Source organism: Ascaphus truei, chromosome 1, assembly GCF_040206685.1.
Source record: "Ascaphus truei isolate aAscTru1 chromosome 1, aAscTru1.hap1, whole genome shotgun sequence".
In the NCBI taxonomy this organism is placed as follows: Eukaryota; Metazoa; Chordata; class Amphibia; order Anura; family Ascaphidae; genus Ascaphus; species Ascaphus truei.
In genome coordinates, this window is record NC_134483.1 from 58,226,623 (window position 1) to 58,242,904 (window position 16,282).

At 42.7% G+C, this 16,282-nt stretch overlaps 1 protein-coding gene across 2 annotated transcripts in view; it reads right to left on the reverse strand.

Moving 5' to 3' along the window:
* C6 (complement C6) overlaps window positions 1-16,282 on the reverse strand; it is a 97,783-nt gene that overhangs the window by 29,582 nt on the left and 51,919 nt on the right. For both annotated transcript variants that reach the window (XM_075588671.1, XM_075588663.1), the window contains exons 10-12: window positions 13,346-13,512; window positions 5,286-5,511; window positions 4,169-4,340 (exon numbers count right to left, since the gene is read on the reverse strand). In XM_075588671.1, coding sequence (XP_075444786.1) covers window positions 4,169-4,340; window positions 5,286-5,511; window positions 13,346-13,512 — 565 coding nt within the window. The remainder of the gene's footprint in view (window positions 1-4,168; window positions 4,341-5,285; window positions 5,512-13,345; window positions 13,513-16,282) is intronic.

Below are 16,282 nucleotides of genomic sequence, written 5' to 3' on the forward strand. Positions count from 1 at the left end.
CTCGCCTCTTTGGGAAACGCCCTACGCGTTTCGTCCCCTGACGAAGTCCTTAGTGACCTACATCATGTGGCTGCGGTGGCTCCAGTGCACCTTGCTGAACCAACGGATACACCAGAGGTGGCACCAACGGGACAGGCTGATACATTCCCTTCACAGCTTCAAGGCGATTGAGTATATCTCATAAATGCTATTATTTTTACTCTGTTTGTGAGTGCGCTTTTTATATTTTACAATCCCATAAATACTGTTTTATACTTTATCACACTAGGAGTGCGCCTGTTTTTTCTTCTTGTTTTCTGCAGATATCCTTGGGATTTGGTGATCCTTATATACGGGCAGCAAAACTCCAATGGACTAAGTACATTTTTTGGAATTTCAACTGACATCTGGTTTTTATTTCATATTTTATTTTTTATGTTTCATATTTTTTATTTTTGCTATAAATTTCAGTTGTTTTTATCACAAATTCGCCCTTTTGGGGATTCTTTGGTCAATAGCCTTGTTATCTCTATCTGATTTACACAGCTGATTTATCCTTATCAAGCTTCCTAAGGCGCTACTCCAACTTGTTTGTATTATATATATATATATATATATATATATATATATATATATATATATATATATATATATATATATATATATATATATATAATTTCATTCATCTTAATGTCATTATATGCACCTATCATTACTGCAGAGTAATACAACTGACGCTAAAACTCAATTTTTATTTCGTAAAATGTTATGTTTATTCAATGCATTATTTTTTATTTTGTGTCATTATTGCCGTTGTTTATTGCAAGATGTACTGTGTATTTTGCACAATTGTAAGGGATGTCCCCATACATAGGGTTAACTTTTTAAAGATTTGTGGCCTATTTGGGTATATATGGCCTCTAGTGTGCATATTAGCCATCACCTCGAATGAAACGTATTTTACGTGAAACACGTTGACGTACGTCGTAACGTTACACTGCGGGCATCCAAGGTTGTGTGCTCTTATGGTGGGGAACCTGTGGAAGGCTCCCCACTTATTCCATTACCCATCAACTTGGCCTGCGAGTGCCTACCGATGTGTCCATCTATGAGCATACATGTAATTGTAGATGTGAGTCTTTTATTACTATTTTTTTTTAGTAAAGCTTTACTTTTCTAATTATACGTCGCCCCGTTGCGTGCCTTTCTTTTTTTTTCTGTTTAAGTTTGCCCCGGTGGTCTCGGGAGGATACACAGGAGCAGGGGAAAGGATTTACAAGTGGAGAACTTAGCATGCCTGAAAGCCAGAGAGTGTGTTGAGTCCTGAAAACCTGCCTTAATCCATAGTCACACAGCATACAGTGCTTCCACTGCAGTCAATGATAATTGGTAATGACAGGAAGATGAGAACTCACAGCGGATCGCTTTTTACGCTTGTCATGCACTTTAACATGGATCGCTTATAGTCTATAAGGAAAAAGTGACCCACTGTGAGTGCTCATTTTCATGTCTTTACCCAGAATCCCTGGCTGCAGTGGAAGCACTGCATGATGTGGTATTATGTGGTAAAATAGGTTTACTGAAACTGCCTGAAACCTGTGAATGTGCTTATTTGTGTTCTTTATCATTGATGTATTCTAAATGTAAATTAAACAATGATAAGATTATTTATTTATATTTATTTGCGTAGCGCCTGCTCTCTTTTATTTTTCTTTGCAAGATATATTTTATTGGAATTTGTTTTCATCAAATGCAGGGATTTACTATATTTTGGATTTATGTTTGCACACTGAACATTATGGAAAAACAAGTGGCATGTTTCAATTTGTAAAATATTTCACATTATTTTGTGGTTTCAGATAATCTGATATAGAAATAGAGACAAAGAAGCGCTCCCAGTGACAATCTACAATAGTGACATTAATGTGTAGAATCAACACAATTGGATTGGATAAACCCACCTCCTTAACGAAGCATATAAGTAGCTCCGTGGCTGATATTATACACTTCATACATCGACCTTGGCCCTTGCAGACGCACTTACCAGAACACCTTCCTAGTGTCTCTGTGCGTTCTTCCTACTTACCAATTAGATTGTAAGCTCTTCGGGGCAGGGACTCCTTTTCCTAATGTTACTTTTATGTCTGAAGCACTTATTCCCACTATGTGTTATTTGTATTATTTGTTGTTTATATTATTATATTACGTGCATTACTGCTGTGAAGCCCTATGTACATTAATGGCGCTATATAAATAAAAACTTAAACAAGTACATACATAATATAATAAAAAAAGTTAAAAAAAAAAAAAACATGTGTTGCAGCTCCAAACAAGTCAGATAATCTGATGCCTACTAACAAAATATTGAGATTTGTAAAGTGCATGCAGCACAAAATCCCCTGTAATACCTATATATAAAACACTGGATTATGAAAGAAAATCTCTGCAATGTATGGGGGAATGATATATACAAAAATAAAATTATATATATATATAAACAAAAAAGAAAGTATAAAGTAGCGCCAATAAATGATGTGTTAAACAATTGTGGGTAACAATAAGAAAATTATAAGATTACTCTTATAAAAATTATTGTATGAAAATACTGTGATTATGTGATCAATAAGTGAACAATTTAGACTATACAACACATCAATTAAAATGCAGAAAAAGCGGAAAGAAGTGTTAAACCAGTCCTTTAAATGGAAGTCCTTCAATAGTAGAACAATAAATACTGGTGTGGGGGGATCTCCGGCAGCTCTCAAATAGGATGAACCACATCCAAGGGATACCTATAGGAAAAAGAGAAGAGAGAGCGCACGCCCCATAGCATAAAATTGTACATTTATTGGAAAGGAGGGAAGGGGGGGATGGAGGGGGTGTGTGAAAATTCACTCACAAAGGTAAGTATAAAACAGGCAATTTGTGATATATATCATCGCCACTCTGGTCAGTGAGCATCCAGGATCTGCAGTCCAACTCGCACTTGAAGCTGCAGGAAGATGGTAACTGGTGCAAGACTTCAGAGGCTTCTTTCGGCAAACAAATCCAGTCTTTTGGAGTTCAAAGAGTGTCTCCTATAGCAGCTTGCCACAATGTTCCCGTCATGCGCATGCGTGGTGACGTAATACCGCTCCCTGACGCGTTTCGTCACGTAACTGCGACATTCTCAAAGGGTTGCTCCCCCCTTTTCTCCTTTCCAATAAATGTACAATTTTACGCTATGGGGCGTGCGCTCCCTCTTCTCTTTTTCCTATATATATATATATACAGTGTTCGACAAACCTATACATTTGCTCGCCCCGGGCGAGTGGATTTAACCCCCGGGCGAGTAAATATTGGCCCAAGCAGTACACGTTTGGTACTAGGTGGCGAGTAGATTTTTTTTGTGTGGCGAGTAGATTTTTTGGTGATTTGTCAACCACTGTATATATATATATATATATATATATATATATATATATATACGTGTGTATGTGTATATATATATATATATATATATATATATATATGTATATATATATATATTTATATATGTATGTATGTATTTTTTTTTAGAGGAAGAAACTCAGGGACCAAAGTTACGATGAATAGATTAAATGTAGGAGTCTGATTTAAAAGACTTCAGCAAGTATTTTAAACTTTTAATGGTATTGAGTGCTGTTTATAATCTACCATTTTTAATCCACACGTCTCTGCCATGAAACACCTTCCAGTGCTATAACACACCTTGCCTTCGGCTGCCTTATTGAAGATACAGTAACTGCTTAGTAAATATGGGCTTTTGTTTCCGTGTGTATGCATAAATTTATTTATCTAGCCACAACAATCTTACATCAATATGCCCCCAGGATAGTGAAGAATTCCAAAACACTATGTAACCAGGATACCAAAAAAGTCAAAGCAAATATAATTTGTAAAGAAACCCCTTTTTGGACCAGCAAAATGGGGACAATAATTTCTCTTTAGAGCTCATTTCCCTTGTTTTCTTCAAGTAGTTTGATGTACTGAAAAACAGATGCCAAATAAGAGAGGCAAACACGTTATTCCAGGAGTGACCAACTGTCGCTGTCTGAGCCACTGATTGGGCCACCTGGGGGCCACGGGGAAAGCCTTAAAACCTGGGGTGGCCCTAGAGTTAGCCACGCCTATATTATTGCATAACAATCGTACTGTATTTGCCACTTACTTGTCCGTGAATAATGAGAAATAGCAGTCTTCCTCTTCTCTTTGCTCACCCACGCAAGGTTTACCCCCATTAAGGGGTGGGGGATTATTACACTCCCGTGCCCTCCTTCTTTTTGAAGCAGCATCACAGGGACTCCACGAAGACCAGCAACCCCAGTAACCATCAACTGCAACTTTAGGATGCCGTAAAAAAAAAAATATAACACGACTTTACTCACTTCAACTACACAAATTAGCAAAGTATTCTTGGCCAACCATGCTTAAAACATTTACAAATATGATTCCATGTTGGTGAAATACAACCGATATTACTGTGTTCGGCTTTTAATGCTACATTGGGTTAGGTTTCATGTTTACATGATGCAAAACAAGACGCAATAGAAAAACATCTAAATGCATATTGCAATAAATACAGTATGTATTGCAAGTAGCACAATGTGCATTTTTATGGCCAGAGGTATCAATTGACGGGGCAATTCAATCGTCACTTTAAAAAAATATTTTTTTTGTTTTAATATATGCCGCCTTTGATTACCTTTTATTGAAAATGAATTACCTAAGCTGCCGATTGATTAGTTCTCCTGTAATAGATCAGTAACGATCCTGCTTTCCAGGGTTCACTAAATGACTGCCTTTCAGTTTCAATCAAGCCTTCAGTCAGTGTAACTCAGCATTTACAATGTATCCTTATATCACTAAGGTAACATTATCTATTGTTACAGTTTGCAGGTCAATCTGCTGGGAATATTGGTAACAAATTACCCCAATTAGGAAAGTGTTACAAAGATCTTGCACTGCTGGGGAAGTGTCTAAAAACCTACTCTAGAAATTAAAGGATGCTCATAATATTCAACTTCATTAAAAATGGCATTAAGAGCTAAATGTAAAAAAAATGTAGTAAATATTATCTAATACTACAGAACTGATTTATTAAAAAAAAAAAATAATATAGGATATTGTATGGATTGCTCCTTTAAGTTATAGAGGAATGACAGCATGGACTAGATTTAAAGGTACTGAGATGCTGTATTAAGAAGTATATATCATTAATGAATCATGATTATTCATTAATGTTTGTAAAATAATAATTTATTCCAAGCGAACATTCTTTAAAATACCTGAATTGTAATCTGGGGCTCGCAGCTCGCAGTTTTCTCCATAAGTCCCAGGCTGACACACACACAAACACTCTGTGCCTGATAAAACGGGTCTGGCATTATTAGGGCAAGGTGAGCAAATGCATGGGTCAAACTTTTCCATATATGTCATGAATGCTTTTTGGAGGTTGCGTCGCTTGGTCAGGGCACATGGAAATCCCGTCACTATCTCCAGGATCGGAGACACCTTAAAAATAAATAGAAGAAAGCCTCAAATTAATTCAGCGTAACTATTGTGTCAGTTCAGAACATCCACGTATGTTCAATGGATTTCAGACTATAAGATCAGTCAGAGATTCTTTATAACAAATCAAGTTTAGCTCTAGTTGAGCTTTAACTAGCACTCTTATGTGTAACCAATCTGTCTCAACTCATTGCAATAATATAAAGTATCATTGAGTAAACAGACTATATTGACATGAGGTGTAAAGCTAGTAAAGCATAATAATGAAGCAAACCATTTCTAAAATGAAACGAATGTGAGTAAATACAGTAGTCAATTACGATATATATATATATATATATATATATATATATATATATATATATATATATATATATATAAAGCAAGGCTCCTTACCAGGCAGACCAGAAGATCCAGGAGATCACCGGAACACAAACTAAGGAAGAGACAGCACTCAGGGTAATATCACAAGTAGAGTTGTATTCAAAAGCCAGCACAGTCACCGACGTTTCGGTCCTAGGAACAGGACCTTTATCCTTATCCTTACCTTCCTAGGACCGAAATGTCGGTGACTGTGCTGGCTTTTGAATACAACTCTACTTGTGATATTACCCTGAGTGCTGTCTCTTCCTTATTTTGTGTTCCGGTGATCTCCTGGGGTGCCGTGATAAAATAGCCCGGGCTACATATCCGCCCTTCCCGGCCATGACCAGAGGACCAAGTGCACCCTTTTAGGTCTGTCCTTCACAGAACAGACCCTACACTTGATCTTAGCCAAAAGGCCGAGAAGCGACCTTAATGGGTCTCATCAGTGTGGGGTTGGATAACTGGGTATGCAGAGAAGCTAAAGGATGGGGTTTACCATACTGAGTTAAGTTATGGTGAGTAAAAAAAAGTGACAGAAACCCTCCACAGCAAAGCAAATATGCAAATGTAAATACAACTGTATGCTCATCCGCATGTCTTAGGCAGGTTTGCAACCCCGCCTTTCACCATCATATATATGTGTGTGTGTATGACATGCAATGACATGCAAATGAGCACAGAGTGCCACCTTTTGTCTCAAGACCACATTACATGGTTAAACCCTTAGGCACTGTGTGCTCATTTGCATATCATTTCCCAGAATCTCTTGCTACAGTGGAAGCGCTGTATGCTAGGTGATAATGGTGAAGGGCAGGGTTGCAGACCTGTCTAAGGCCTCGGTCCCGCTGCGCTCGTTGGCGCGGGCAGCGGGTCGCGAGTTCCCCACCAGCAGGGGAATCCTCGCGAGCCGGTCCCGGTCCCCACTGGCTGCACAGCTGATTACACGCTGTAGCGCGTCAGCCGCTGGAGACACCAGAGAATGGTGTTTCCTAGCGTTGACGCGTGACGTGTGTGGCTGTGAGCCAATGGGGAGGGGAGGCTTCGGGAGGAGGAGAGGCTTCGGGAGGAGGAGAGGCTTCGGGGAGCGGGGAGGAGTGTGGAGGGACAGCAGGTGAGTGCCTTTCTCTGTGTGTGTGTCTGAGTGCGTGCATGCCTATCTGTGTGTGTATGTGTGTGCCCGAGTGCGTGGGTGCCTGCCTCTGTCTGTGTGTGTGTGTGTATGAGTGCCTGCCTGTGTGTGCGCGCGTGTGTGTGTATGAGTACGTGAGTGCCTGCCTGTGTGTGTGCGCGTGTGTGTGTGTGTGTATGAATGAGTGCCTGCGTGTGTGTGTTTAAACTTACTTTCCAGCTCCAGCCCGAGTCCGTGGAGGGAGGGGGGGAGAGTAGCGGGTCCCTCCGCTCAAGCCACGCCCCCCCTCCCTGTCAAACCGCCCACCTCCCGATCAAACCTCCCACCTCCCGCCCACCTCCCGATCAAACCTCCCACTTCCCGCCCACCTCTCGCCCACCTCCCGCTCCCTACAGACCGCAGATCGCGGTCTGTGTATCTCAGCGCACCGCCTGTCAGCAGCGCAGGTGCGCTGACTCTGGGAGCGGGGCCTTAGCCTAAGACATGTGAATGTGCTCTCAAGTAATATTTTTATATGCTATACGGTGGAGGGTTTTTAGTCACCTTTTCACTCACCATAACATGCATATACATATACATGGTAACGATACCGTGTTTGGATCCACGAAATCAGCACACAATGGTTTGAGAAGAAAAAATGTATTTTCATAAACAGGCACAGTACATCCAACGTTTCGGTCCCTGGAACGGAACCTTCCTCAGAGTGGTGCAGTGAGGAAGGTCCCATTCCAGGGACAAAAACGTTGGATGTACTGTGCCTGTTTTTGAAAAATTAACTTTTCTTCTCAAACCATTGTGCGCTGTCTCCTGATTTCGTGGATCCAAACACGGTATCGTTACCTTATCTTTCTGTATAGAACTTGCACCTACCAATATCTATTGCTTCTGGAGTGCTGTCTGACTTTATTTATTATATATATATATATATATATATATATATATATATATATATATATACAGTGTTCGACAAACCTATACATTTGCACGCCCCGGGCGAGTGGATTTAACATCGTGGCGAGCTCCTATTGGTCCAAGTAGCACACGTGCGGTACTAGGTGGCGAGTAGATTTTTTTGTTCGGCGAGTAGATTTTTTGGTGATTTGTCGACCACTGTATATATATATATATATATACATATATACTGTCACGGCCGAGTTTATTCTAACCTTTACCCGGTCTCAGCCGCGACAGATACCAGGCGCGTGCCGAGGTGTCCCGTGCGCGCGCCGGAGCCTTGGAGGATCGGTCCTCCGATCTGGGCTTCCCCCTCCCCTCTCCGGGTCCACCGGGTCCCCCGGAGCCCCCCACCGCCATCCCCCACATTGCAGCAACCCAGGGCTCCCTCGGGGAGCCCTGGGCACGCGCGCCATGCCTCTGAAAGACACATAAATAGTCAAAAAAGCACACCTTGGTCTGTAACAGCAAATAGGTAACACATCACCTCAAGTCAGGTACTCAGCAATGTCTGTGGAGGAATCAAGGAGCAAAGCTCATAGCACATAAGCATGTCCTAGAGAGGGGACAAAACAGGGGATCCTGCCTACTGGACCTGCTCCTACGTGTTTCGGCTTTTTTGACTATTTATGTGTCTTTCACAGTGAGCTTTTTTGATATTGCATTACTCTATATTTGTCCCTAGCCTTGGGAGATTGTAGTATTTTGCTATGCATTGTATCAGCCACTTTATCTAGCCACCGTGTTGTGTCTGTTATCAGCTTCACTGATTCCACCTTGTCAGGTACTTTTGAGCATTTATCTGTCTATTTAGACTCTTGTATTGTCTCTTAGGGTAATCCCCTGGTTAGAGGATATATCAAGTGTGCACTACACAGGGGATCCATGCCTTGTTTTAATTTTCTGTGCTTTGATTTTAATTTTATGTTCTGTGACAAATTTCAATAAACATTTTGTGGTTTTGTACCGTCAGGCAAACTAGAGTGCTTTTATTGGGGCTCTTTTTTTCTCCTTTGCAATATATATATCGGAAGAAGCCTTTTTGGCGAAACGGCCGTAGGAGCAGAGCTGTGACAGCACCCCTCCATCCTGTGACCCGTGTGCCTTACCATACTGCGTGAGACTTTCATCCGTTTTACTGCTGATGTCCCACTGCAAGACTTTGGTCTTTATCATCTGATTTTCCTGCTGCCTGACTGAGTAACGCTGGTATTTATCACTGGATTTCCCCAGTGCCTTGTGCACACCACACACAGCAGTGCTCTATGTCCCTGTGTTATTCACACACCACCATTGCTCATTATCTTTGAGCTCTGTATCTCAGGGGACTTTATACTGTATGAGCGCTACCAGTGCACTTTATAGATCTACCACTGCTGCTACTTATCTTACATGTGCAGCTCAATTTGGGCATCACTTTATTCAGCTGATTTACAGCACATTTAAGGGTCACAACTTTATGTATTTCTAGCTATGTGCCTAACTATCTCTCATCATCATTAAGAGGTTTATGTATATTTACTACAATATATATCCAATTTTTCTCTTGTGGTCTGTATCTACTTACCATTTATATTCATTGCTACTCTTGTTCTGGATCGGCCGATCTCAGTAAACAATACTTGGGGAGAAATATTTTTCCCCTAGTTCTGTTATGTTATATTTGTAATGATATATTGTTACCCTGCTTTGGCTCTTATCAGACCAATTGTACCTCTTTGATGTTTTTACGCTGTGTCGCATAGCGATCTGACATGTGAATTGTGTGGGTCTGTCTTTTGTGTTTTTTATACTCTTTGTTAATAAAGTCCATTTCTATTTTTCATAATTCAGCATTTGAGTGCACCTTTTTGACCCTACTCTCCCTCCTTTTTAGTCATATTATTCCCTTGGGTCGGTAGCACCACCAGAGGGTTACCTTTTACCTTGACTTCTGGTTAACTGATTATCTAATCACACAAGTGTGATTTGATTGCGGCATCTATTGTGTGTTCCATATATATATATATATATATATATATATATATATATAGAGAGAGAGAGAGTACGGCACTCTTTTTTTTTTTTTTTTTCAAACATTATTATTAGGCAAAATCAGATATGGGGAGATCAGATGAGAAAGAGGCAAGAGAAAGAAGAGAGAAGAGAAGAAAAGAAGGGGAAAAGATGGGGGGTGAGGGGATAAAGGTAACGTCACCCCTGGGCCGCCAGGCACCCGAGCCTGAGTGTTAATGGACAAGGTGGCTAGATCTAAATAGCTTCTGCTGGCGGGTAGTCCCATAACTAGGTTCAGAGCATTAGCCACGGCTTCCAAGTAAGGACTGTTTTAGAAACGCAGTCAGCTTTTCCATCAGCATGACCTCGTTAATTTGCCTTTTTACCGTTTGTTTGGCAGGCGGGGATACCTTCCTCCAGAAGGCCGCTATCGCGCATCTTGCTGCCGTAAGAATGAAGGAGATTAATTTCCTTATTGGTCTGCCAATATCCTCAATTGGCTTTGCCAATAAGTAGGTCAGAGGATCAATGGGGATGGTGAGATCCGTAACCTCTTTTATAAGCGTTTGTATAGAGGACCAATATTTCCGAATTTTTGGACATAACCACCAAATATGGGCCATATCCCCCCATTGTCCGCAGCCTCTCCAGCATAAATCAGAAACCAGGGGGTAGATTTGTTTCAGTCTCACTGGGGTAAAATACCAGTGAAATAGAATCTTATAAATATTCTCCTTCGTAGTGGTGCATATGGAGGTCCTTGCTGCGAAATCCCAAATATCTTCCCAGCCCTCTCTGTCTATATCAGTGTTCAATCTGCCGCCCATTTAAGCATATACTCATGGACCGGCAGGTCTGCTGATATCTCCAATTTAGCATATATTTTGGTGATTAGACCTTTTTGGTGAGTGTTATTCTGACATAACTTCTCAAACCTTGTGAGAGGGGGAAATTCCAATTTTGGGGATATTTTTTGAAGGAAGTGCCGGATTTGGAGATATTTGAATATATCCAATTCTAGCATCGCGTATTTGGTTCGTTAATCTTGGAAGCTCAAAAACTTCCCATCGCTCAATAAGTCAGTAGTCACCTCAATTCCCCTCAGTTTGAATTGGTCGAATTGCTTGCGTTCACATCCAGGGGGAAATTTGGGGTTATTAAAAAGTGGGGTGAGCTGTGAGCTAATGGACGAGAGACTGAACTTAGACCTTGATTTCGCCCATACTTCCTACTGTAGGTGAGTCTCATTGCTCCAAGCTCGAATCTCTTTGCTAGCACATCCCCCTTATCAGTACCCCAAAGGCAAGCCGACAGAGAAGGCGTTTTTGCATAATAGGACTCAATAGCCAGCCAACAATTTTGAGTTGGTTCAGCATTCCATAACACTGCCTGTCTCAATTGGGCTGCCTGATAATATTTTGAGACATCTGGAACACCCATACCTCCTCTTGCTCTCGAGGACAATAACACTACCAAATAAAATTAAACATTTTGTTTTGGATGTTTCTCAGTTCAGAGCCTGGGACACGGACTGGGAGAGTATGAAAGTAATATAATAATCTGGGAAGTATATTCATTTTTACAGAGATCATTCTCTTAATCCATGAGATCTGATAACTCTCCCATTTATCTAAATCTTTTTTGATTTTCCTGAATAATGCCGGGTAGTTTTTTTGATACATTGAATGGTAGTTCCTCGACACATTTACTCCCAAATATTTAATATGTGAGGAGCTCCACCTATAATTAAAATTCAATTTAAGTAATTTTACCTCTGGCTCCGTTAGGTTTAGATTTAGAGCTTCAGACTTATCATTATTAATTTTGTAGCCGATATTTTACCGTAATCTGTAAATTCCTTGTGCAGGTTCGGTAAAGATGTCTGGGGCTGCGCCAGAGACAGTATAATATCATCGGCGAATAGTGAGATTTAAAAATTTATTTTTACAATTACTATGCCTGTATATTTGTGTTTTCTCTGATTTTAGCTGCTAGGGGCGCAATTGTCAATGCAAAAAGGAGGGGGGACAGGGGGCATCCTGCCTAGTCCCATTTTTAATTTCGATCCTGTCCAGGGTGCCTCCTGGTAGTTTGACCATGGCTGATGGATTACTGTAAAGCGCCCGAATCCCTTCAAGAAAACCGTTTTTTAAATCCGAATTTCTGCAGTGTCATGTCTAGAAAATGCTAATTAATTCTGTCAAACGTCTTCTCTGCATCTAAACTTAACAACATCCCGCCTTGGTTCCTGAAAGATGGACGTGGTCAACTATATTTATTATCTTACGGGTATTGTCCGACGCCTGTCTGCCGGATTCAAACCCACTGGTCAATATGTATTAATCTGGGTAAAATGGGGTTCAACCTATTCGCCAGATCTTGCTATACATCTTGAGATCATTATTCAACAAAGATATTGGACGATAACTACCACATTGCCTCGGGTCTCTCCCTTCTTATGGATAATGGCTAAATTAGCTAGAGACATAGTTGACGGTTATTAGGTTCCCAACCATAAAGGAAATAAACATAGCGAGCAAATGTGTAGATAACACGGGGAGGAATCTCTTGTAATAGGTGTTGGTGAAGCCATCAGGGCCCGGGGCCTTCAAAATTTTAACGTCTTAACTGCGTCTGCCAATTCTTTTTGTGTTATTTTGGAGTTTAAAACAAGTTTTCGTTATCCGTTAGAGACGGGAGTTGGCAGCTATCCAAATAATCAGCAACAGCTGTGGATGCTGAGGCCTGCCCTCCGGCCTTCTGGGCTTTTAAATTATACAACCTTGTATAAAATTTAGTGAATTCTTCCGCTTTTTTTTTGTCATTATAAATTATCTCACCAGCCACATTTTTTAAGAGTACGGCACTCTTAAACTGGATCTCTCAATGTATATATATTTTGAATAGAACAGTCAAGTTTATGTTAATCCTCTTCATTCTAAAAAAAGTTATATCTAGATTATTTTCAATGATTAAATGATGATAGTAATAGGGGCCATTATCTGCTCAGGCTTGAATGGGAGTTTTTGGACGATCGCACTGTGATCTGCCTCTCTGGTGCTTCTTGAATAAGCCCCTTAAAACTTTGATTTCATGGAAAAAGTTATGAAAAAAGTTTTAATAAATGTGCCTTTTATGCAGCACGAAAAAAGTTTTATGGATAAGAATCAAACTTTATAACAAATCACTTCTATACATGCTCTGTCCCATGCCCGTTTTTCGATGAACCTGACTATTAGTTTTCATTAATAGTTCATTTGAGAATTTGATAACGTGTTTTTCTTAAAATACAGTGGGACAACAAATATCAAAGCATCAAACCTCAAATATCAAACCAATGAAAGGACAGATATTAATGTCGACCACTTCATATATTTCATATGGTTGTCTTACCTCAAATTTAACAATGACTGGATTATCTATGGTAGATGCTACCCAGTTTGTGAAAACATTATTTTCTGGAAATGCTCCCTCTCTATTCCATGCTAAAGCTGCTGCATATTCTGCTCTCCCACCTTTTACCAAGGAAATAGATTTCTCAGATGATTGCAAAAATGAACCTGCATGGATAAACACAATGCTGTAGAATTTGAGAGACAATTACTTTAATTAGCTTTTTTTCCCATTTAGTCTACAAACACTATTAGTAATAAGTTTCTTCCAGAATGCAGACAGTGCTTCACAAAATAATAATAAAAAAAAACATACAATGTAATACCAAAAATATATTAATCTGAGGCCTACTGTAGACTCACTAAAGGTCGATAAATGAAAGATTTGCTTCATCGATGTTTTATTGTGCTAATTTTTGTTATCAACTTATTTCCTAAAGCTAGTGTTAGGGCAGCGATAAGGCACGTTTAACAGCAGCGAAATTAAAGAGTTCTTTTTAACACATCATATGCAAATGATGATGTGTGTATGTCTTTATGTGTTTGTGTGTGTGTGTGTGTGTGTGTCTGTGTGTGTGTGTGTGTGTGTGTGTGTATAATATATATATTATACAGTGTTCGACAACCTATACATTTGCTCGCCCCAGGCGAGTGATTTAACCCCCGGGCGAGTAAATATTGGCCCAAGCAGCACACGTTTGGTACTAGGTGGCGAGTAGATTTTTTTGTGTGGCGAGTAGATTTTTTGGTGATTTGTCAACCACTGTGTATATATATATATATATATATATATATATATATATATATATATATATATATATATATATATTCATGTAGAGGTATCAGTACCGTGTTGAGTGCGGTACAATGTGGTATCTTACATTTCGTTAGCCACAGAACGGTATCATCTATTTATTTTTTGATTTTATATATATATATATATATATATATATATATATATATATATATATATAAAGCATACATTACCAGCAAAGGTAAGGAGACAATAGCACTCAGAAGGTATAAGCAGCTATAAACTGTATTAAAGAAACTTGCACATATATATACATGGATATATGTGCATGTTTCTTTAATACAGTTTATAGCTGCTTATACCTTCTGAGTGCTGTTGTCTCCTTACCTTGCTGGTAATGTATGCTTTATTATTTTTTTATGACATAAGCACCAGGTCATTATATCACTACAGGAGTGCCCGATAGTCATGATGTGTGTGTATGTGTGTGTGTGTGTGTGTGTGTGTGTGTGTGTGTGTGTGTGTGTGTATATATATATATATATATACAGTGTTCGACAATTCATTATAACTACACGGGGCGGGTGGATTTTGGCCGCTGGCGAGTAGTTGCTGCGGCTCTATGAATTCCCCTGCTCGCGCCAATTAAAAAAAAATAAATAATCCCCCTCCCTGATTGGGCTAACGCGGGGAAGAGGGCCGGCAGGCAGCGCTGGGTTAGCCCCTTCACCCTGATCTCCTCCCCTCCTGATCTCCTCCCCCCCCTGCCCTGGGGTGTCCGCCACCTGGGATGCGGGAGATGGGTGGGGGTTGTGTTGCGCGGCTGTGCACGTGGGTGGGGTGCTGCCCCGCTCCCATGTGCTTGCCTCGCTCCCATGTGCTGCCCCCGCTCCCGTGCTTGCCTCGCTCCCGTGCTGGCCCCTCCTGTGCTGCCCCGCTCCCGTGCTGGCCCCCTCCCGTGCTGCCCCACTCCCGTGCACTGCCCCCTCCCGTGCACTGCCCCCTCCCATGCTGCCCCACTCCTGTGGGTTGCTCCGCTCCCGTGCTGGCCCCGCTCCGGTGCAGGCCCCTCGTGCGCTGCCCCCTCCCATGCTGGCCCCCTCACAAGCTGCCCCGCTCCCGTGCTGGCCCCCTCGTGTGCAGCCCCCCTCCCGTGCGCTGCCCCCTCCCGTGCGGGCCCCCTCGTGCACTGCCCCCTCCCGTGCTGCCCTGCTCCCGTGCTGCCACGCTCCCGTGCTGCCCCGCTCCCGTGCTTGCCCTGCTACCGTGCTGGCCCCCTCCCGTGCGCTGCCCCCTCGTGCGCTGCCCCCTCCCGTGCTTGCCTGCTCCCGTGCTGGCCCACTCCCGTGCGCTGCCCCATCGTGTGCTGCCCCCGCTCCCGTGCTGCCCCTCCCGTGCTGGCCCCCTCCCGTGCTGGCCCCCTCCCGTGCTGGCCCCCTCCCGTGCAGCCCCGCTCCTGTGCTGGCCCCCTCGTGCGCTGTCCCCTCCCGTGCTGGCCCCCTCACGTGCTGCCCCCTCCCATGCTGGCCCCCTCCCTTGTGCTGCCCCCTCACGTGCTGCCCCCTCCGTGCTGGCCCCCTTCCCGTGCGCTGCCCGCTCCCGAGCTGGCCCCCTCCCGTGCTGGCCCCCTCCCGTGCGCTGCCCGCTCCCGTGCTGGCCCCCTCCCGTGCTGGACCCCTCACGTGCTGCCCCGCTCCGTGCTGGCCCCTCATGTGCTGCCCTGCTCCGTGCTTGCCCCTCCGTGCGCTGCCCCCTCGTGCGCTGCCCCCTCCATGCTGGCCCCCTCACGTGCTGCCCTGCTCCCGTGCTGGCCCCCTCCCGTGCGCTGCCCCCTCCCGTGCTTGCACAGGGTGGGGAGGCTGAAGAGCCGAGTCTTGGTGCTTCCCCTACTCCACTGTGAGTGGAGGGGGCTTCCCCCGTCCCCCATCGGGAGCAAGATGGCCGACACTGCTCCGTGAGGAGAGGTGTCTGTGTGAGCTGACACCGGCTCAGGGGAACCCCGAGGAGAGACATCAGCCCAAGAGATCTGCTCCGGAGATACGGTGTGAGTGATGTCATCAGACCACCAACATTTAAAGCACCACTCACACTCAAGGGGGGGGGGGTGAGAGTGTGAGTGTGTGTGTGTGGGGGGGGGGGGGAGAGAGAAAGACCACAAGTAATCAGTCACTCACCCAGTCAGTC